This window comes from Bufo gargarizans, chromosome 1 (genome assembly GCF_014858855.1).
Source record: "Bufo gargarizans isolate SCDJY-AF-19 chromosome 1, ASM1485885v1, whole genome shotgun sequence".
Lineage (NCBI taxonomy): Eukaryota > Metazoa > Chordata > Amphibia > Anura > Bufonidae > Bufo > Bufo gargarizans.
Window position 1 is genome coordinate 535,571,440 of NC_058080.1, and position 22,346 is coordinate 535,593,785.

The 22,346-nt window shown below is 43.1% G+C and overlaps 2 protein-coding genes across 5 annotated transcripts in view; both read left to right on the forward strand.

Annotated features, from left to right (window-relative positions):
* Positions 1–5,819: 5,819 nt before the first annotated feature.
* On the forward strand, positions 5,820–17,891 carry SIRT4 (sirtuin 4). Of its 4 annotated transcripts, none has more exons than XM_044275430.1 (4): positions 5,820–5,885; positions 9,120–9,636; positions 9,795–10,089; positions 13,407–17,891. In XM_044275430.1, exons 2-4 carry the CDS (start codon positions 9,143–9,145, stop codon positions 13,584–13,586), a joined length of 969 nt encoding a protein of 322 aa, XP_044131365.1. In that variant the 5' UTR covers positions 5,820–5,885; positions 9,120–9,142; the 3' UTR covers positions 13,587–17,891. The 4 variants fall into 4 exon arrangements, with proteins under 4 accessions (XP_044131365.1, XP_044131363.1, XP_044131366.1 ...); XM_044275428.1 differs by lacking the exon at positions 5,820–5,885 and adding an exon at positions 7,211–7,354; XM_044275431.1 differs by lacking the exon at positions 5,820–5,885 and adding an exon at positions 7,447–7,469.
* Positions 17,892–20,171: 2,280 nt separating this feature from the next.
* LOC122934148 (hydroxysteroid 11-beta-dehydrogenase 1-like protein A) overlaps positions 20,172–22,346 on the forward strand; it is a 75,724-nt gene continuing 73,549 nt past the window's right edge. The window contains exon 1 of the mRNA XM_044289378.1: positions 20,172–21,287. The gene's annotated coding sequence lies outside the window, so the exon portion shown is untranslated. The remainder of the gene's footprint in view (positions 21,288–22,346) is intronic.

A 22,346-nucleotide genomic window follows, 5' to 3' on the forward strand; every position in this document is an offset into this window, starting at 1 on the left:
CCTCAAGCCATATAACGCCATGCGCAAAACCCGGGTATGGTACAAAAAAGTTGCGGTCTACTTGGTACAGGTTGCCTTGTACAACTCTTTTGTACTATCCCGAAGAGCTGGCAGCACAGGGACATTCCTCCAATTCTATGAGGCAGTCCTCAAGGCCCTGATCTTTTTGGACCGGGAAAGAGCAGGCCGGAGTACCTCGGGAACTGGAGGCGCCCAGATCGTCCCTGGCCAACACTTTCCAGGTGTGGTCCCCCATACTGGAAAAAAGGGATGAACCCAAAAAAAAGTGCAGAGTGTGTCGCAGGAGGGGGATACGGAAGGACACCACCACTCAGAGCGACACGTGCCCCGATCATCCGGGCCTCTGCGTTATCGATTGCTTCAGGGATTATCACACTTCCATGGAGTACAAAATTTTTATAATCCCCAACAGTTCCCTAGAGAACATAAACAACTATGGCTCTTAGACTTTGGAGACACGGAAATATTTTTTTTTCCCCAAAAAAATATTAGTTTTAGTGGAGGCATCCTCAAACTGCGGCCCTCTAGATGTTGTAAAACTATAACTCCCAGCATGCCCAGACAACCTAAAGCCATCAGCAGGGCATGGTGGGAACTGTAGTTTTACAACATCTGGAGGGCTGCAGTTTTAGGAGGCCTGCTTAGTGTCTCCAAAGTCTGAGAGACATACATATTGGGCATCGTCGCGTGCGTAAAAGTCGTCGCTATAAAAATAACTTTTTTTTTTTTTTTTTTTTTTAATTGTTTATTTTAATAATTTTTTTGTCATTGAAAAAGTAGTACAGATACAATGTCACATTGCACATCCACAGGAAATATCACAAGTACAATGTTATATTGCATAACATCAACCTCAAAGTTACCCATTGGTACATCAAACATAAATTCTGCATCAAAAGTCAATAGGCACATGAAAGCCAAAACCGCAATGAGTCATAAGACAATTACACAGACACGACACATAAGGGTAAATAAAAAAGTAAAAAAGAGGGGATACAGATAAACCAAAGTTCAGTGACCTTTTATTGTAAATGGTCGAAAGCATCATCCTATGGTTGCCAGATCCTAGTAAATCTATCAACTGAGTTAGTAATGCACGCAGTCAGATATTCCATTTTCCTAACTTCTCCTACACTATGTATGAGATCCAATCGGGTAGGTGCATCTGTCCTCAACCAAAACCTCGCAATTAGGCGCCTAGCCGCCGTCAACACCTGAAGGACTAGGAGCAGGTAATGTTTCTTTAATATTATTTTTGGCATGTTCAGTAGGTAAAAAAGAGGTGTGAAAGGAAAATGAATCGCGAGGAGTTGAAAGAGAACCGATCCCACCATTCTCCAAAAGGGCTCAATCACAGGGCATTCCCAAAAAATGTGAAGGTGAGATCCTTCACCTATCATACACCTCCAGCATCTATCAGAGGTATCCCGGTTAAAGTGTTTTAACATCTGTGGCGTATGGTACCAGAACATAAGCACTTTATATGTATTTTCCCTGTATGTAACACACGAAGACGACTTCGCTGCTCGCTCCCATATCTGTTTCCAATCCGCACACAGTATAGGATGTCCTAAGATAGTTTCCCATTTAGTCATATAGGAGTGAGTAACAGAGGAGGATGATAGAATAAGATAAATATCTGATATGAGCCCTCGTGTTGTAACCTGCATCCTACAAAGTTTTTCAAACGGTGAAGGGGTTGACACCTTTAACGAGTGAAAGAGGCCCGAAAAGAAATGACAAATCTGCACATATTGAAACCTAGAAGACTCCGGTATTTGATGCAAGGTTCGCACCTCATCAAATGATAATAAACCCAGAGTCCTATAGTTCACAACATCCGCAAATCTAAACAGTTTCCTGGGGAACCATATCTTAAGTAAAGCTGCGTGCATTCCTACCGCAAATAGCGGATTATACAGAAAGGAGATCATAGAAGATTTTTCCGACGCTAGTGAAAACAGTCTATTACACCTCAACCATATATTACAGGTAAAGGACATGGGACCCAGTAGCTCAGGTCTAAGCGAAGGTTGTAAGGAGCTCCAAATAAGCGAATTCGGATGTACCGGGGCTATCCACAGCTTTTCTATTTCCATCCATCTGGAGTATGCATATAAGTTGGACCAAGCCGGCAGTCTTCTAAGATGCGTAGCCCAGTAGTACTTTTTAATATCCGGAACCGCCAGTCCTCCCTGAGTTTTAGGTGACACTAAAATGGAGCAAGCTATACGATGCCTCTTACCATTCCAGATGAACCTGAGTATACATGATTGAAAATCGCGCAGCTCCTTCTCAGGAACAGGAATTGGGAGAGTTTCAAACAAGTACAGCAATTTAGGCAAAATATTCATCTTGACTGACGCTATACGGCCCAGCAAGGAAATGGGAAAAGGCATCCATTTAATCAGCAAGGCTTTAAGTTCTCGGAACATAGGTGGAAAATTTTGAGCGTACAGCGAAGAATAGGTAGGGGTCAAATTTACCCCCAAATACCTCAGGGACGTTTCCACCCATTGAAAGTGAAAGTTAGACTTTAAAATGACCAAACTATCAGGAGATAGGTTAAGAGGGAGAGCTTCCGTTTTTGTGGCATTCATTTTATAACCCGACATCCTACCATAAGTCTCCAATAATTTAAAAAGGTTGGGGAGCGAAGTATGCACGTCAGTCAATGTTAGCAGAATATCATCAGCGAATAGTGAAAGTTTGAATTTAACTGCATTCACCCTAATCCCATGGATATCAGGGTGAGAACGTATGGCCGCCGCCAGGGGTTCTATGCACAGAACAAAAAGCAAAGGTGATAATGGACACCCTTGGCGCGTACCATTTTTTATAGGAAAGGGTAAGGAGTGAGCATGTTTCATTTTCACCGTCGCTGTAGGTTGGGCATATAGAACACGAAGGGCTGTAAGGAAGGGGCCTTTCAAACCAAAAGCCTCCATGGCTGAGAACATAAAAGGCCAACCTAAGCGATCAAACGCTTTCTCCGCGTCCAGACTTAGCAACAATGCTGAGTCTCCGCGCCTATTTACGATGTCAATTAGATCAATGGTCCGCCTTGTATTATCTCCGCCCTGTCGGTCTCGAACAAAGCCCACTTGATCCTTATGTATCAGTTGGGGCAGCCAATCCGAGAGTCTGTTAGCCAAAGTTTTCGTGAAAATTTTCAAATCTGAATTAAGAAGCGCAATGGGCCTGTAATTTCCACAATCTAGGGGGTCTTTACCCGGCTTATATAAAAATAACTTTTGACGAAACCCCTCGGATGAACAGCGTTAAAAATATATAATAAAAACGGTGCCAAAACACCAATTTTTTGGCAAAATTTCCATTTGAATCCTTTTTTCCGGTAATAAAGCAAGGGTTAACAGCCAAACAAAACTAAATATTTATTGCCCTGATTCTGTAGTTTGCACGGCAGGGCATAGAACGAAGGGAACTCCATATGGTTTCTGGAAGGCAGATTTTTTTGACACCATGTCCCATTAGAAGCCCCCCCCTGATGTAGCCTAGACTAGAAACTCCAAAAAAGTGACCCCATCTAAGAAACTACACCCCTCAAGGTATTCAAAAGTTACTTTACAAACTATGTTAACCCTTTAGGTGTTCCACAAAATAGCTAAATAGCGAATGTAGAAACAATTTTAGAATTTACATTTTTTGTTACCTTGCCTCAAAAAAGAGTAATATAGAGCAACCAAAAATCATATTTACCTCTAAAATAGTCCCAAAACAACAACCACCTTATCCTGTAGTTTCCTAGATGGGGTCACTTTTATGGAGTTTCTACTCTAGGGGTGCATCAGGGGGCTTGAAAGGGTACATGGTGTAAATAAACCAGTCCAGCAAAATCTGCCTTCCAAAAACCATATGAAGTTCCCCTTCTTCTATGTCCTGCCGTTTAGCCAAATAGTAGTTTACGACCACATATGGGGTGTTACTGCAAACTAGAGAATCAGGGCAACTCATTTTGTTTGGCTGTTAACCCATTTTTTCCAGTAATAAAGTAAGGGTTAAAATGGAAAATTTTCCAAAAAATAGAAATTTCTAAATTGTTTCTCCATCTGCCATTAAGTCTTGTGGAACACCTAAAGGGTTAACAAAGTTTGTAAACCCAGTTTTGAATACCTTGAGGGGTGTACTTTCTTAAATGGAGTCACTTTTTTATTCTAGGGGTGCAACAGGGGGTTTCAAATGGGACATGGTATAAACAAAACCAGTCCTGCAAAATCTGCCTTCCAAAACCCATATGGTGTTCCCCTCTATCTATGTCCTCCCATTTGGCCAAACAGTAGTTTACAACCACATATGGGGTGTTTCTGCAAACTACAGAATCAGGGCAACCCATTTTGAGTTTTGTTTGGCAGTTAACCCTTGTTTTTTTCCAGGAAAATAAATAAAAAAAATCAAAATTTATGTCCATTTGCCATGAAGTCTTGTGAAAGACCTAAAGGGTTAACAAAGTTTGTAAAAACTGTTTTGAAAACCTGCCGAAAACATTTTTGGGTGGTTTCTATTATGTAAGCCTCACAAAGTGACTTCAAACCTGAACTGGTCCATAAAAAGTGGGATTTTGAAGATTTCTGAAAAATTGCAAAATTTGCTTCTAAACTTCTAAGCCTTGTAACATCCCCAAAAAATAAAATATCATTCCCAAAATGCTACAAACATGAAGTAGACATATGGGGAATGTAAAGTCATCACAATTTTTGGGGGTATTATTATATATTACAGAAGTAGAGAAACTGAAATTTTTGGTAAATATGGTATTTTTTTATGCAAAAAAATTAACTTTTTGGACCCAATTTTAGCAGTGTCATGAAGTACAATATGTGACGAAAAAACAATCTCAGAACGGCCTGGGTAAGTAAAAGCGTTTTAAAGTTATCAGCACTTAAAGTGACACTGGTCAGATTTGCAAAAAATGGCCAAGTCCTTAAGGTGAAATAGGGCTAAGTCCTTAAGGGGTTAAGGCCTCGTTCACATCACTGTTTCTCCTTTCCGTTCTCTGGAAAGTACGGATTCTGCAGATAACTGAGCGTAACGGAGCCTAAAGACCCCATAGACTATATTGGGGTCCGTTCGGTGTCCGCTCAGAACATGATTTTTGAGCGGAGACGAAAGTCCTCAACGGAGCCGGAGAATGGAAAGAAGAAACGGTGATGTGAAAGGAGCCTTAAAGGGGTTGTCCAGGCTTTTACTGTAGAAAAGACCATAGACAGCAGCAGCAGTCAGAAAAAGAGATGGCATCTCCTCATACAGATGATCAGCGGGGGTGCCAGGTGTCGGACCCCCGCGGATCTGATATTGATAACCAATCCCTGTGATGGTTAACCTCCAGCTGTGGTAAAACTACAACTCCCAAGAGGCACACTTACTTGGCTGTTTTTAGAACTCCATAGAACGATGGGGAGGGGAGGGCTGCTTTAGCCGATTATATCTCTTGTTTGGTATATGGGATTTGTATTGTCTGAAAGCTGACATTCCAAGCTTTCAGACAATACCAGAATGACATAAATCTGTTCAGTACAGGGGAAGGTATCAAAGATAGAAATCGGGATGCTGTGAATGAAGCTGAAAGTAAAAGCAGATTTTACCCGTGATTATTCCCAACTCTATTTCTAACAGTGATTTCTCCTCTGCTGCTTGGCCTAGAGCTGTCATTCTGGTCTGTCAGCTTTCAAACAAGACCAGTTGCATATTTCTAGCTGCTACCCTCCGCCCTCCACTTTCTGCCCCAGCCCAGCTCCAGGCTGCCAGGGCTGAGCTCCTCCGTCTCTTGTTCTAATACTGAGAAGACTGTGAGATGAGAGCTGCTGAATAGCAAAGTAGCCTGCGTTTGTGGGAGTTATTAGCAGGTAAAATGATCAAATTTTAAATCACAAAAAAACTTATACAGCGGGGTGTACTATACCATTAGGGAATAAAAAAATGAAACGGCAGTTACACTTTAAATGATTGAAATGATATATTGACCCGCATGATGTAGTTTGTTCGCCATGCAATGCTAGATGATAGAGTGCCTGTCGCCATAACTTAATTGATTCTCGCAAGTGTGAAAGTACCTTTACTCATGAGCAGCTTCCCACTAATTTTTTTACATAGCACTTTTCAAATATGCTTGTTGCTGTAGCATGTTGCTTCTATCTAGCGTATTTTAGCTGTGTTCTCCATTGACTTCAAGGGTTAAAATAGCTAGTGGTATTTGGCACATTTTTGGCAGCATTTCCACCACCAAGTCCTCAGAGGGAGATTCGCTCCTGGTTTTGGTCACATGGATTTATGGGGGTATTCCAGTTGTTACAAGTTATCCTCTATCTGCAGGATAGTGAATAACTATTATGAGAACAGGGATCCTGTACCCACAAAATGAACAGAGTGGCAGGTCAAGCATGTTCACTGCCACCCGCTCCATTCATTTCTGTGGGAGTTCCGGAGACAGCCCGGTACAGCTCTCATCTATTTCTGGAACTCCCATAGTTTGGGCATGCAAACTGCGGCTCCATTCATTTCTGGGGTGGCGGTCTCCAAGACGTACAGTTTCCAATTGTCATGATCAGTGGGGTCCCCAGTGGTAGAATATTCTAATAATCCCCTATCCATAGACTTGTAACAACCAGAATACCCCTTTATACCGTGCGAACATAGTCTAAAGGCTGCGAGACAGCCCAGACATCTCCAGAACCTATTGGACCAACTGGATTGTTACCAATCCTGTCATACAGATCCCCCAAAGTGGTGTCAGTGTTTTGCAGCTGCTTAGCTCACAGATATATTAGAGGGGCTGTCTGGACAGCGGTCTGAAAAAGGGGGTCTCAGAATGCTATAAAAAAATTGTAGAACATGAGTCCTCACTGATGCCCCATCACTCCCATATGTATGGGTCAGGGGCCCTAGGCTCTGCAGTGATGTGACTGCTCAGCCAATCAGTTGTCACAGTGGTCACCCAGACTGGTTTAGGACATGGGGTAGAGATTGGCGGAGGTGAGCCCCCCTCCCTGTCACCGAGGGCAGTACAGAGATTTATACTCCTGGCTCAGTGACAAATATATTGAGATGCATAATAATAAAAATATGTTTATCAACAACCAATAAGCACAAACTCTTAAAATGCTAGTCTATAGGTCAGGGGTGTGCAGGTTCTCCTCACAGGGCTCCCTCGGTGTGCCATTCCAGCCTCCGGGGCTGTCAGGAAATTGATGGACCCTCTGGTATCCTACATGACCTGTCTGCCCGTCCTATATTGCACTGAGGCTCCTATGACATGAGAACTTCCTGTCGCAAAGGACTGTGGGAATTGTAGTTTCTAGCTCCTATCGGTGCTGGGGTAAGTGTGTATTGTGGGCAGTGTATCGGGTGTTGTACAACTACTGCGGTGTCTCCCATTACCGTGGCCGGTGACACCCAGCTGTGAGGCGGGTTATGGTGCCGGTGTTGTTGTGGTGTGTAGCATGTGTGTAATGGCTGCTCCCTGTGTGTCCTCTGAGCACTGCGGGACACTGGTGTATAAGATCCGCCCATGCTGCGGACATTGCGCCTGCTCTGTGGGGGACCGGTCCCTGCACTTCCTAAGGAGCCGCCATAACAAACTATTAACCAATGTGGTTCAGCTGGAGAGCCAATAGGGAAGGACGCAGATGTGGAGATCTTGCCAGATACCACAGTGAAGAGATATGTTCCTATAGAGCAGGGATCAGCAACTCTGAAACTACTCTGACTTGAGCATCGGAGCAGTTCATGCTCTGATGCTCTCCTTTGCCCTGAGCTAAATTGCCATTGAAAGGCATTGATCCGGATCCGGCCTTAAGCTAAACGTCGTTTCAGCGCATTGCCGGATCCGACGTTTAGCTTTTTTAGAGTGGTTACCATGGCTGCCGGGACGCTAAAGTCCTGGCAGCCATGGTAAAGTGTAGTGGGGAGCGGGAGAGCAGCATACTTACCGTCCGTGCGGCTCCCGGGGTGCTCCAGAGTGACGTCAGGGCGCCCCAAGCGCATGGATCACGTGATCGCATGGCACATCATCCATGTGCATGGGGCGCTCTGACGTCACTCTGGAGCGCCCCGGGAGCCGCGCGGACTGTAAGTATACCGCTCCCCCGCTCCCCGCTCCTACTATGGCAACCAGGACTTTAATAGCGTCCTGGCTGCCATAGTAACACTGAAAGCATTTTGAAGACGGATCGGTCTTCAAATGCTTTCAGTAGACTTGCGTTTTTCTGGATCCGGCGTGTAATTCCGGCAAGTGGAGTACACGCCGGATCCGGACAACGCAAGTGTGAAAGAGGCCTAAGCTCTACTAAAGTGCTGACCACGAATAATGGAGTTCAATATGAAGCATGGTCAGCGGTGGTAAAATCACAACTGGTGCAGAGTAGTGTTGAGTGAACTTCTGTTTTCAAGTTCGGCGTACAAGGTCGGGTTATCTAAGAATTCCGTTATGGATTCCGCTACCACGGACCTTAAAACGTACTACTTACTATTCACTTCAATGGAACTAAGCTGCGCCTAGGCCTGTGATGGCTAACCTCCGGCACTCCAGCTGTGGTAAAACTACGACTCCCGAGATGTACACTTGCTTGGCTTTTCTCAGAACTCCATAGAAATGAATAGAGCATGCTGGGAGTTGTAGTTTCACCACAGCTGGAGTGCCAGAGGTTAGCCATCACCGGCCTAGGCAATGTGACCGATATATGTGGCCTAGGAAGAGGCCTAAGTGCACACATAGCGCTGCAGCCCCTTCATACAGTTGATTGGCAGAGGTCTCAGGAGTCAGACCCCCACTGATCAGGTATTGATGATCTGTTTGATGAGGAATCTCAGCATATTAGAAGATATTTTTTTTAAATAACGGAATGTTCCTTTAACAAAAGGGTTATTCAGAATTGTATCCGTACTTTAGTCTCTGATCGGTGGCAGTCCAACACCTGGCATGCCCACTAATCAGCTGGTTTGGAGTAGACTTGGCGCCGGCACTCCACAGCTCTGTCCATCGCGGACGGTGACGGCAGCTAACAGCTCTGCTCTTTCTACTCTTAGAAACTTGAATTCTGGCGACCCGATGGGCTTTAACGTATTCTCTGCTTCCCTTGCAGATGAGCTGATTTATACATGAAAGATGTGGATCTGTGTCATGAAATGCTCCCCTTTACATCGAATGCGACGCATAGGTCTGGTCAGGCTCAGCTCTCACCTCCACGTGTCCGAATATGTCCCATCTTGCCCATCTGCAGATCCAAATGACGTGCAGAAGCTCCAAGACTTTATTCTTCGCTCTCGGCGCCTGTTTGTCATGACAGGAGCTGGCATCTCTACGGAATCAGGAATTCCCGATTACCGCTCAGAGGGTGTAGGGCTGTATGCCAGGACTGAACGGAGGCCTATCCAGCACGCAGAGTTTGTCAGGAGTCACGCTGCGCGCAAACGGTACTGGGCTCGCAACTTTGTAGGGTGGCCACAATTTTCTTCCCATAAGCCCAATCCATCACACCTGGCCCTGGCTAGCTGGGAGAATACTGGGAAATTGCACTGGTTAGTAACACAAAACGTAGATGCTCTACATGCCAAGGCCGGACAGCGTCGTATGAACGAGTTACATGGCTGTACTCATAGGTAGGTGTTTGTTGCATCTCCATTTTCACAATATTCTCTTCAAGTTTATCATTTACTGCAAACCCTGTTCCTAGTGTGGCTGTTCTCATCTATCCAGTACTGCTAAGGGCCTAATTTCAGTATTACCCATTCTCATTGTGAATACTCCCCATATTTAGGGTGATCTGCCTCGGCTGTCATACAGTAATTAAGAGATCTGAAGTTCAAGAAAAGTTTATTGCTCTAAATCCATCTTGGAACGAGCAAGCATATGGAGTTGCACCGGATGGCGACGTCTTCCTCACAGATGAACAAGTGTCGTACTTCCGTGTGCCTTCTTGTGAGAAATGCGGAGGTATTCTTAAACCACAGGTGACTTTCTTTGGTGACACGGTAAACCGAGAATTGGTGTACTCTCTTTATGAGCGCTTAGGTGAATCGGATGCAGTGCTCGTTGTTGGATCCTCGCTTCAGGTACGCAGTCATGGAGATAATATGTATGTTAGGGAATGGGATAATACATTTTTTTTCCCCCCATGATTCTTGGTTGTTACTGTTGCTGTTTTAGCTTACTGTGGGTCGATACAAAATGATTTCTGCTGTGGTTTGTAAGAGAAAATCGGTAGTAAAATATCTGTACATATTTGTGGTTGTAAGGCAGATAAAAAACGTATTTCTCAATCATTGAAAGACGTTTTTTTTTTTGTTTAGGCATTAAAAGGGTTATCTGCAATTTTTGGTAATTTTTTTTTTAATGGTCCTCCCCTTTATGTGGTTAAACAGTCTAATAGCGATAAACTTTGTATATAGTTCTACTGGTCCAGTGCTACGCTCCCGGTATAACCAGTGAGCCAGCTTGGGCGCTATGAGCAGTCAGTGCCCGAGGTTGCCTGATTGTGCAGGCGCAACCCACATACCTTGCAGCACACACATACCGTGCGCTTCATGCCGCCGCTGCACTACAGTAATACACTATACGAGTGTATTACTATAGTACAGTGGCAACATGAAGCGCATGGCGTCATAGCAACCAATGCCGCCGCGCGCTCCTGCTCTCAACAGGAATCCAGGCCGTGTTACCACGGACCGCTCTCGGCCGCGGAACACGGCCGTGTGCATGAGGCCTTAATAAAACGTTTTAGTCCCACAAGGGAACTTTAATAAGCGTTCTTTTGATCATTTCTATGATGCATTGTATTGCTTACGCAATGTTATGTATTTTTCTGTCTGTGCTATAGTGACATTCACCAGCAGGCTGCGCCAGAGAGGCACAGCCATCTACAAATATGCTGAAAGCAGGCCTCATTTGTGGGGTGCCGATAGGATACAGAGAGAGCAGGGTTACCAACCGTCCAGAAATTTCTGGACAGTCTGTAAAAATAGGCAACTCTTTGCTTGTGTCCGTATAAAAAAAATAGACGTGTCCATGATTTATTTATTTTTGGAGGCTGGTGGTTATTATCATTTTACAGCTCACGGTAAATGCTGGTAATGAGTTCTTGTTAGTATAGTGATCTATAGACATGTAAGGGTACTTTCACACTAGCGTTAAAGTTTTCCGGTATTGAGTTCCGTCCTAGGGGCTCAATACTGGAAGAAAACTGATCAGTTTTATCCTAATGCATTCTGAATGTAGAGCAATCTATTTAGTATGCATCAGGATGTCTTCAGTTCAGTCACTCTTACAGTATTTAGCTGGAGAAAGTACTGCAGCAACACTTGCCGGAATGCCTGATCCGGCATTATTTTCCATTTAAATGCATTAATGCCGGATCCTGCACCAAGTGTTCTGGAAAAACGGATCTGGTTTTCCGGTCTGCGCATGCGTAGTCCTTTAAAAATGTGAAAAGAACAAATACCGGATCCGTTTTTCCAGATGACACCAGAGACGGATCCGGTATTGCAATTCATTTGTGAGACGGATCCGCATCCGAATCCATCTACAAATGCTGTTCGTTTGCATATGGATTTCTGGATCCGTCAGGCAGTTCCGGTGACGGAACTGGCTGCCGGAATCCAACAACGCCAGTGTGAAAGTACCCTTACTTATAATCTTTCTCATTCATTATGATTTTCTAATTTGCCAGTAAAAAAATGTTGACTGTCTGTGATGTTTGAATAAGTTGTCCAGAAAAAGGAAAAATTCTGTTTGGCAACCCTGAGAGGGAGTCCGCTCCTTCTGTAAACGCTTAGATGCTGCGGTCACTATTGACCTTGATATCTGTGGAGTTAAACAGCCCGGATCAGAACTCCTGCCGGTCCGGGCCATTAGAGCAAAGGCTCAACTCTCATGTGAGAAACATTACAGAGCAAAGCATGTTAGGATTGGTTAGAAAACGCAGCAGGAATCTGATGAAAACAGGAAGTTCTGCATGTTAACTTACAGCCAGGATGTATTGATGCCAAGAACAGGGGAAGGAAAATTCTGACCTGAAACACAGGTATTTAGAGCAGAAATAAGCAGTGTTTGAGCTGCTCTGGACAAATATTTCATAATAGGATGGAGAACCCCCTTTTAAAGGGGTTTTCCCATCTAGACATTTATGGCATATCCACGGAATATGCCATAAAAGAACGATGAGTTCAGGCCCTACCTTTGGAACCTGTTCCTATTTCAACAAGGAGGCCCTGCAGCACGCTGCCGGGAATGGAGATGAAACCGTACATATGCGTATTTCTTCATTTACTGCTGCGGGACTGAAAAAACCTGAGTAAGCCGCCACGTGACAGATATCTGATCGTGAGATAGGTGTGAGTCTCACCTCTGGGACCTGAACCTATCGGACATTTATGACATATCCTTTGGAAATCCTATAAATGTCTAGATGGGAATAAGCCACAAAAGTAAATACAGTATATTTTACACCCAAAACAGGATTTTTTATTGGAATGAAAAAATATAATGTACATTATTCGAAAAAGTGTTATTGACTTACTGCATTGGTGGAGCCGTCTTTCCATGTATAGTCCTTTAATTATTAGCAAGTGAAAACGGTCATTGGATTTCACCCTTTACCATACATAACACAAAATCCACAGCAGTCCCTATAAAATAAAATGACCTGTCGAATGCCCTGAGCTATGAAGCTGTAAGCCTCACACATAGGTTTGTTTGAATGCAAGGTTTTTACACTCTGACACGGAGTTCATCCACCTTCTGCCTTGTTTAAGACCGAGAAGCAGGTTCTTCTTTTACTGCATGTTAATTGATAACTAGAATTACACCCCGGGATCTAGCGTTGAACTATGTCAGATGTCAAACTACAGGCTGGATTTTTTCCATGTCTTGTTCTCACATGATATGTAACTTAAATGTCTACATCCGAAACCAATAAAATACCCTGATAAATTATTTAAAAATATTGTTGTGCAAAAATAGAACCCGCCCCCCATTCCCCCCCATATGGCTGGACCTGTAAAGGGAAGCTTACTCTCCTGCTCCCTGCTTCTGGCTCCCCGCTCCTTCTCACCCGGCCTGCGATGCTCCCCTAGGCTCGCTCAATGAAAACATTCGGTTTGACAACACCTACAGCTAATCACTGGCTGTGGTGGTGATGGGCTCCCCTTTCATCATGACAAATGGTCACACAACATACGGTGATTACCAGCATGGCCAGTGATTGGCTGCAGGTGGAGTCAAACCGGATTTTTTTCAGCAAGGGAGTGCAGCAGAGTATCGCGAGCCAGAGCCGGAAAGTAGGAAAGTAAGCTTCCCTTTACAGGTCCAGCTGGCCATTCTTGCACAACTCCTTTAAACATATTTGAATGATTACATTTTTGTTTTTTTCCAGGTTTATTCTGGATATCGGTTTGCACTGAAAGCCCAAGAGAAGAACATTCCTGTTGCTATACTTAACATTGGAGCCACAAGAGCCGATCACCTTTCAGCGGTTAAAGTTAATGCTCGCTGCGGAGATGTCTTACCCAAGATAATGGCAGTGGATCAGGAGCAGCAAGAAATTGGGGGCTGAATATTTTCATGTGAACTTAAAGTGAAACCACCTGTTACCATCCTGTCTTTTCTCATTTTTAGGTCCGAAATGTAAAAGGTAACATGGTGGCTGCTTATATGCACCAGTTAGGGGTGCTTAGGTCTTATTACATTGCTCCCTCTAAATTCATGTCTGTGCAGGGTGATTTGGAGCTCTGTATACCATAAAAAACGTGGCTCCCGCCAGTCAAAATATATATTAAGAAATTCATCTGCACAGTATATTGGACCAGTTTAGAGTGAGAAAAACAAATGGTGGACCTTTACTTTAAAGGGTTTGTTCACTCCTTTACAAGTGATGGTCTATCAGATTCAGGATAGGACATCAACATCTGATCGACTTCCAGAGCCACTGCCAACCGGCTGATGGCGAGGAGGGGCAGTATGTCTGACCTATCCCAATACGATATTGATGGTCTGTCCTGAGAATAGTTCATCACTTGTAAAGGAGTAGAGCTACACATGGTTATTATTATTTTTTATGCAACTGATTTTTATTATGGAGTGATAGCTACAGTCCACAAGACTACAACTAGAGCCAGTTTCAAACCAGTGTAATATGGGTGTACTCCTGCGCCTGTATTACAATAGTAAATCCTGAGCCGACTGTGAGTCAGGTAAAACTTTCCTAAAGGTGCTTTCACACTTGCAGTTTGTTTTTGGAGTGGATTTAAAAAAAGAGACAAAATGGAAACTTTCCCATATATTTCCCCTCCTGAATGATCCACTCGTGACATTGGCTTAAAAGGGTTGTTCACCCCTGGTGGCTTTTCGGGCAGCCCCTCCCCCAGCGTAGCTGGATCTGAGGAGGGCTCTGACCCCTTTTCTCCCTAGCGCTGCTGTCATGTCACTGGTTCACATGACGCATCAGAGACTTGTCACCCCTGCTGCGAAGTACAAAAGCACCCTCAGGTCATGGGTTATACAGTATATGTAAAAAGCAATATTAGCATAACTACATTACACAGATTCTAGTAAGAGCAAATAAAAATGGGCATAAGTATACTGAAAATAGTTTGAAGATACCACACAAAGACCACCAGAGTGTATTGTCCATCTTGGATAGTAGTTTGTTACTATGATGAAACTACCTCACTTGCCACATGCACCACTTGTGCACTTAACCTTTGGCTAACATATGTCATTACTTGTAGGATGGTGAAAGAATGTGGCTGATATTATTATATTGCCAAACTATTAAATCTGGTGACTCCAATAATATAATGAAGGTGTTTCTTCCCCTGCAAATATTAGATTTTTAAACATATGCCCCGGCTCTCATGCATAACTGTAAAAACACCTATATATTTGTTACTTTTCAAATGAGCACACCTACCTAGGCACAGAACATACAGTCTTCATGCAGATCATGTCCTGGGGCAGATTACAACTGCTCCACCGAACAGTGCTAACTGGTTCAGTGGGAAATGATAGAACTTTCTTAATGTCTCTCTTAATTTGCCCTGCGCTAGTCTCATGCCTGTTTTTTTTTAAATCAGATATTTTTTATTCAACACATTTTGAAAATTGTACAAACAATAGGGACTCATACATCTCATGTAATATGGCAACAAGAAATGGAAATGACATATAGAGCCAATAGTTGAGTCCCAGAACCCCCACCCAATCCCCCCCAACTCCTAGCGAAGAGATGGTCCTGCCATTCTTAGGATCCATTCACACGTCCCTAGTGTATTGCGGATCTGTTCAAATGACTTAAACTCCCTGTCCTTCTGCAGTTGGTACAGAAATACCACTCCCTTCTCCTCCCACGGGGAGAACCCTTCCAGGTGGAATATTTCGGGTAACCGAGGGTTTTTCCACAGTTGAGTAGCCTGGGTGAAACCGTTTACTGACAGCAGATCTCAGCATTTGCGCCACACCTTGCAGATTAAATTAATTGTAGGTAGTCCCGCAACCTGAGCGGGAAGACCACCCTATTCCAACAATACTATAGGGAATTTGCTTCTTATAATGTGAGCTATTAGTTTTGCTGACTCATTTCCCCCAAGGAGCCTGTTGCATCTGTGAAGCGATAAAGTATGGCCAAGGATTGGGGATAGATAATCCTCCTGAATCCTTTCCCCTCTGCAAGGTGTCCAGCTTCATCCTGGCTGTTTTACGCCAGATCAGGCTTCTAAACAAGCCCTGTATTAAAAAAAAAGATCCTTTGCAGGAGCCACACCGGGGAATTATACAAAACATACATAAGCTTCGGCATAAGTATCATTTTAAGGAGATTGCTTCTGCCCACTACAGTCAGTGGCAGCTTACACCATGCATTCATTTTGTCAATCATACTTTTTAGAAGCGGATCAATACTATCTTTTACATAATTGCCGATATCTGATGAGACGTTAATGCCCAGATATTTGAAACACTTAGCAACTTGTAGTCGGGTGGACAGAAGGAAGAAACCAGAGGGAATCGGGTCCAACGAGAAGAGAATAGATTTATCCCAATTTAGACCTGATTTATCACCGAAATCTTGTATGAGGGACATTATAAGACCGATCGACCCCTTCAAATCCCCTATGTATATTAGCATGTCATCCGCATATAGGGAGACACGTTCTTCACTAATGAATTGTAATGGGACGGCTCACTCTCTATATACACGGATAGGTGCCAATGTCCAAAATGAATCACCCCTTCAAAAACAGTAAAATTAAATAGTATTGTACCGGCACTGAAACATATGGGTTCTCGCAAAGAACCAATAAAGTAAAATAGTGCAATTTATTAAATTAAAACATAAAAGCATGCATACATACACGTAATAGTGGGGTGGATGAGATAATGGATGGACTATCTCATGTAACAAGTCCATAAAATGCAGGTAATGCATAATGTCACCAATGCAAATACCTATTCGGCAAAATCCATAGCAAACAGTCTCATAATAGGATGAGTAGGGTACTCACTGTTTACTGCGCAAATCTGTGGCGTCCCACATGTAAGAGCGCTTACGTCGATGTCGATTCAATCAAATGCAAAAGGCAGAGTGTAGTTGCTTACTAACGTCATAAAATCGGAACTCCGTAAGATCGCTTCAATTACCGCGAGATAAGCTGTTACTTTTTCTTTCGTATAATACAGACTCTTCAATCGCGGCTAAAAATCGCAGTGAAGCTTCGATCTTTTGATGATAGATTGCTATCAGTAGCCAGCTGTTAATAAAGTCGACCACCAGACGGTTTTCTTTCGTTCGTTTCAGAACGTAATTTCCTTGGTATCTTTCAATGTTGCATGGCCATGCTTAAATTTTCGGACTCTTTATGAATATCCCATCGATCCCAGACGCGAGAGGAAGAAATAGGGATCTATTTCAAAACGTGTCTGGGATCGATGGGATATTCATAAAGAGTCTGAAATTTTAAGCATGGCCATGCAAAATTGGAAGATACATACTGGTTCAATTGCTATAGCAAAGAGTAGAGACCAGACAGCCTTGTCGGGTTCCCCTTTTCAGCTCAAAAGCCTCCGAAGTGTCACCATTAGACCTAATCCTTGCCATAGGACATTGATACTTTTATCTCTTGGGTTCAATTTCTATATTGGCAAAGCCCATAGCCCTCAACACCTTCCACAGATATTGCCATTCAATACTATTGAAGGCTTTAGCTGCACCAAGGGATAGTATAGCCCGATTCCTGACCGCCTCCAACTGCCTCTGAATATTGAGGAACAGCCGCCTGAGATTAAGTGATGTATATAGTAGTGTGTATAATAGTAGTAATTACAGTTTGCAGCCTGTTTACTAGGACCTTAGCTAGAATTTTAACGTCGGAGGTCAGTAAGAAAATAGGTCTGTACGAATCAGGAAGAGACGGGTCTTTCCCTGGTTTCGGCAAAACCACGACTATTGCCTTCCTCATTGAAGCAGGCAGTAGTCCCCTCTGAAAAGCCTTATTAAACACTATCAGTAACTATGTTAATAAGATAGTACTATATTTTTTAAAGAGCTCCGCCGGTAACCCATCTAGGCGCTTTTTCATTCAGGAACGACTGAAGTGCCATCTCTAGTTCCGCTAACCGTAAGGGTTAGTTTAGATAAATCTCGTGCCTCTTAATGAATTTGCTGCATCTCCTGTTCTCCATGGGCCAGACTGAAATCTATGCTAGCCAGGAGCAGACATGGATTTCATATGTAACGTACTCCAGTTTTCTGGTGCACGCCTCCTCATGCCCTGCCCATGTTTTGGTAGTGGTAAGCCATAATAAATCTTCCTAATGGAGTCTGTATTTCTGACATATGCATTAAAAGTGGCTTTCTTTATACTTTTCTAGCTGCTACAAATAGTCTCGTGATTCTTATCATACAGCCACATGGTCAGGTTTCTTCATGCAGTTTTGGTGGCAAAATCAGGAATGAGTAAAAAAAAAATAAGAGAAGTTGTATCTATTCTTTATACTTTCTCTCTTTTTATGATCCACTTTCAAAACTGCATGCAGAAACCCTTACACTTATGTTGCTCGGCTGGAGGTTTGTTGATCCATCTGGCAGTGTAATTGTATCACTTTAAAATACGTTGACCACCTAAGGGCTCATGCTAGGGTTGCCACCTTTCCCAACAAAAAATACTGGGCAAGTTAAGCCACACCCAAAGGGGGTGTGGTTGTGGGGGTGTGGCTTAACACAAGGTGTGAAGTCACTGTCATAATGTGGCTCCCCAGGAATATTAAAGCCCCCATTAGCGCCCCCAGTAATAGTAATGCACCCAGTGATAGTAATGCCCCATTAGTTCCCCCTCAGTAATAGTAATGCCCCCATTAGTGTGCCCCAGTAAGAGTAATGGCCCTTTTATAGAAAAATAGGCCACAGCACTCTATTCATAGAATGGCGAGGGTGGGTGCACGTCCGGGTTGTCTTCTAAAGCTCCACCTCCAGAACTTGTAAGTGTCACAAATATTTAGACAGCACTCCTTTGTTGGTGATAATTAAATGATTTTATTTCATGTTATTTCAGCCGGAATAGGTGGTTTGTCAGTTGCAACGTTTCAGGCGTAATAATCGCCCTTCATCAGGCACTCTGAGGACCACACTAGGTATACAGGACAAAAGCACATAACAGTGATGTTTCAGCATATAGGCCTTCTTCAACCTGTATATGGCAAAAAAATATGAATGCCCACTGTGTCTCAGTAGATGAGGAGGCATGGCTTAGCTGGAAATGGAGAAGGCTGATGGGGGCTGATTTACTAATCCTGCCAAAAATATAGACCGCAAAAATTTAGGCCTAAATATGCACAATATTTATGAAAGGGGCACACCCTGGATGATAAATATGGGTCTGACTTTATACCACATATTGGCTCACTTTGTGGCAGAAATTTGTGGAAATATGGAGGTAGTATATATAAAACTTAACTTTTAACAAAAAGCGTGCGCACACCAAAACACGTGCCACAATCAAATTGAAAAATGTCCTCCCTGGGGGTCCTTCAATATTATTCTCCCTGGGTAAGGACATCCAAGGCCTCCTGTCTAGGCAAAGGTTCCTGACAGGGCTGCTCTTGTCAGGGAGATGACTCTGTATTAGGAGGTCATTAGGGCATACTAGACCTGACAGGGTGATCTAGGGACAGTGTTTCCTTTTTTTGGTATCCGGTAACCACGACTTCAGTATTTGGAAGCTTGTTTTGTTATTTGCCCTTAGTATTTGCCTGTTGATAGGGTAATTAACATTTTTGCAATTTGTTTGTGGCACGTATTTTGGTGTGCACACTTATTATATTTAGGTGCATGGTTTATTCATATATTTTTTATGTAAAATTGATTAAAAGTTACGTTTTATATACGCTACTACCTCCATTTTTCTTTTTGTGTCATTGATCTGTGGTAGTTTTAGGGGAAGTAATCATCATGCCCTTTTTTGTGTTTATATTAGATTGTGCCCTTTTTTTTTCTTTTTTTTTTTACTACGCAACATCCCCCTCTTCTGTCAAGTTACACCACTTAGTTGAGAGAGGCAAAGTGGATTTTGATCCAACATTTTGCACTCTAACAGATCACTGTATCATCCAACCCGCAGAGTGATGGGACTGTGAAGCAACTCAGGGCAGTGCACAGCAGAGTAAAAGTTCATATTCACACTACTGATAATAAACTCCTGAAAATATGTGTTTCTCCTGTTCTGAAGCTATCAGCAGTTTTGCATAGTCAAAATAGATGACAGAATTCTTTTAATATACATTTTTTGCATGAATGATTTTTTTTTTATTTCTAACCCCTTCAACCCAGGGCCTGTTTTCACCTTCCTGCCCGGGCCATTTTTGGCAAATCTGACATGTGTCACTTTATGTCGTAATAGCTTTGGAACACTTTTACTTATACAAGCCATTCTGAGATTGTTTTCTCGTGACACATTGTTCTTCATTATAGTCATAAACTTGAGTCAATATATTTCACCTTTATTTGTAAAAAAATCCCAAATTTACCCAAAATTTAGAAAAATTCACAAATTTCTCTACTTTTATAATAGATAGTGGTACCTCATATAATAGTTATTACTTTACATTCCCCATATGTCTACTTCATGTTTGGATCAATTTAAAAATTACATTTAATTTTTTTAGGACGTTAGAATGCTTAGAAGTTTGGAAGCAAATCTTAAAATTTTTCAGAAAATTGCCAAAACCCACTTATTTTTTATTTTTATTTTTTTTATTTTTTCCCCCTTTAATACTGGTCCCCAGATATAGGAGGGAGTGCTCTGGCAAACCTGCCGTACTTGTAAAAATTATAGATAAATAGTAAAATAGAGCTAAACCCCATGGATTAAAGCGCAGCGTAGTCGCTGGATTGACTTAGAACTTCATGTTTAAAGTCATCTCGATCGAAGTTAGACCCTACTGCAATTGACAATGGATCAGACAGATGTACATGGGTCCTCAGATCTTTTAATGCTTCGTGACCCTCTAGAGGCGAAGTAAGGTTGAGGTAGCGTCCTGAAGCTTGAATCTTCTTTGGTATCATGCCTGACCCTGTCGCTCCTAAGTAGTAGCTGCTCGGCTGGGCTATAATTACGTACATACCAGACGAAACAAGGGGAGATGTGGCATAAAGATTTTGAGTGTAAGGGTTCATGTAATAGGTTTGATTGTTGAATAATACAGGAGTATACAGTGTATCGTTGGCCCACGGGAGCAGTTCCACCGGCACGGGCTGACATTCCCAATACAATACTAAGCCCTTGTTTACCACCCCAATAATGTTTTTTATCCCAAGTATTTGCCGGGCAAATGCAGACATGTTGTTTAAAGGTTGACTCAATAAAGAAGTTAGTAACAGGTGTACCATATGTGTGGTGTCGTTCAAAACGCGGAGTAAAAGCCTTTGTTTATCATTAGTATATTTCTGTTCTGTATCGTGTTTTGTACGGATTCGGCATTAGACTTTGAACTTGTCATCTCGGAAAAGGAAATTTTTATCTAAAGGGTATGAGGCATGGAGGGTGTCAATCATCACATGACGAGGGTTATAGAATAACTTTCCAATAACCTCCTAGCTTCTCATACTCGTCGTTAATCACGGGCGGAACAAAGGTAATCTCCGTGCCGGAGGATAATACACAAACCCCCGAGGTCAAATCTGTAGGAGAGCAGACTGAGCAGTCATCAAAGGAGCAATAGAGCCTCGTTGGATAAGGTAGAAAGCTAACGGTGGCTTCAGTGGTAGGTAAGCACAAACAAAATTCGCTCTTGAATCTTTGTGCAGATAATTTCCAAATGTAGGGGTGATCTCCGGCATACCACTAATCATCACACGGGTCATGGGGGTATGCTTCAACTTGTACACATCCTTTGCGAGGCAGCGTAGCAAGATATGTAAAATCACAGTCTTGGAATACTCCCCATGAGGTTACTGTAACAAGCCTTTTGCATCGATGAAGAGTTGCTTGAAGAGGACGTGCTTCAGTGTGGGTAATGGTAACTCTGCAAACTTTTTGCTCAGGTTGTATCGGGGAAAACGATGGGAGGGAGAAAGACAAGACACTAGGGGTTCCCGAGGTAGAGCAGAGATTTGCCTTAATCAAAGGCTCCCCAGAAACCAGAAGTGGAAGCTGGGCCAGAGCTAGGAAGGCTAGTAACAGCATTGCTGGTGGACGGCTTCTCCGGTAAGACCTGTGGGGAAAGAGCAGGAGTGAGGTTAACCATCGGCTTTTGGGAATATGACCCAACAACGCAAGACAGATTGAGTGTTTGTAGCTTCTGCTCTATCCTAATCACTGCAGCTGTCAAGGAGAACATAGGTTTCCTCGATTCTACACAACCTCTCTGGGTAATAACACGGTCTCTATCGACATTCCTAATATTTGGGACCTCTGCTGTGCTTCGAGGACCAGGCCCTGAACTTGTGATGCTGCGTGTACTGACTCCACCGACGACAGTGCTTCGTCCATCTCGTCTTGTGCCAGCTGAAGAGCTTCTGTTATCTCTTCCTGGCTTATCCCTTTTAGCCTCTGCTCTGCTTTCTCTTTCTCCCTGGCCTCCTTGTTGGCCTTCCTCGTCTTGTCCTTCACTGCCTGAGAGGGATCCCTCTTCAGTCTCTGACTCATCGTGCTCGTCAACTAACCTGAGCTTTTTAACTAGAATCTCGAGGGTTTTGGCGAGTAGTTCCGATGACATTGTGTCATGTTTTTTATTACTGTAATTCGGAGAAGAATTGTACAATATATACATTAGGCTGTCATGTTTCCTTGCGATAGTCTCTCTAAGAGGGCTGCTAGTAGGTCTG

Excerpts from the sequence above, each read along its gene's own strand:
- SIRT4 (XM_044275430.1), top strand. The coding sequence starts at position 9,143 with ATGTGGATCTGTGTCATGAAATGCTCCCCTTTACATCGAATGCGACGC. Across the intron at positions 9,637-9,794 it reads TTACATGGCTGTACTCATAG|GGTGATCTGCCTCGGCTGTC; the intron begins GTAGGTGTTTGT and ends CCCCATATTTAG. Across the intron at positions 10,090-13,406 it reads TTGTTGGATCCTCGCTTCAG|GTTTATTCTGGATATCGGTT; the intron begins GTACGCAGTCAT and ends GTTTTTTTCCAG.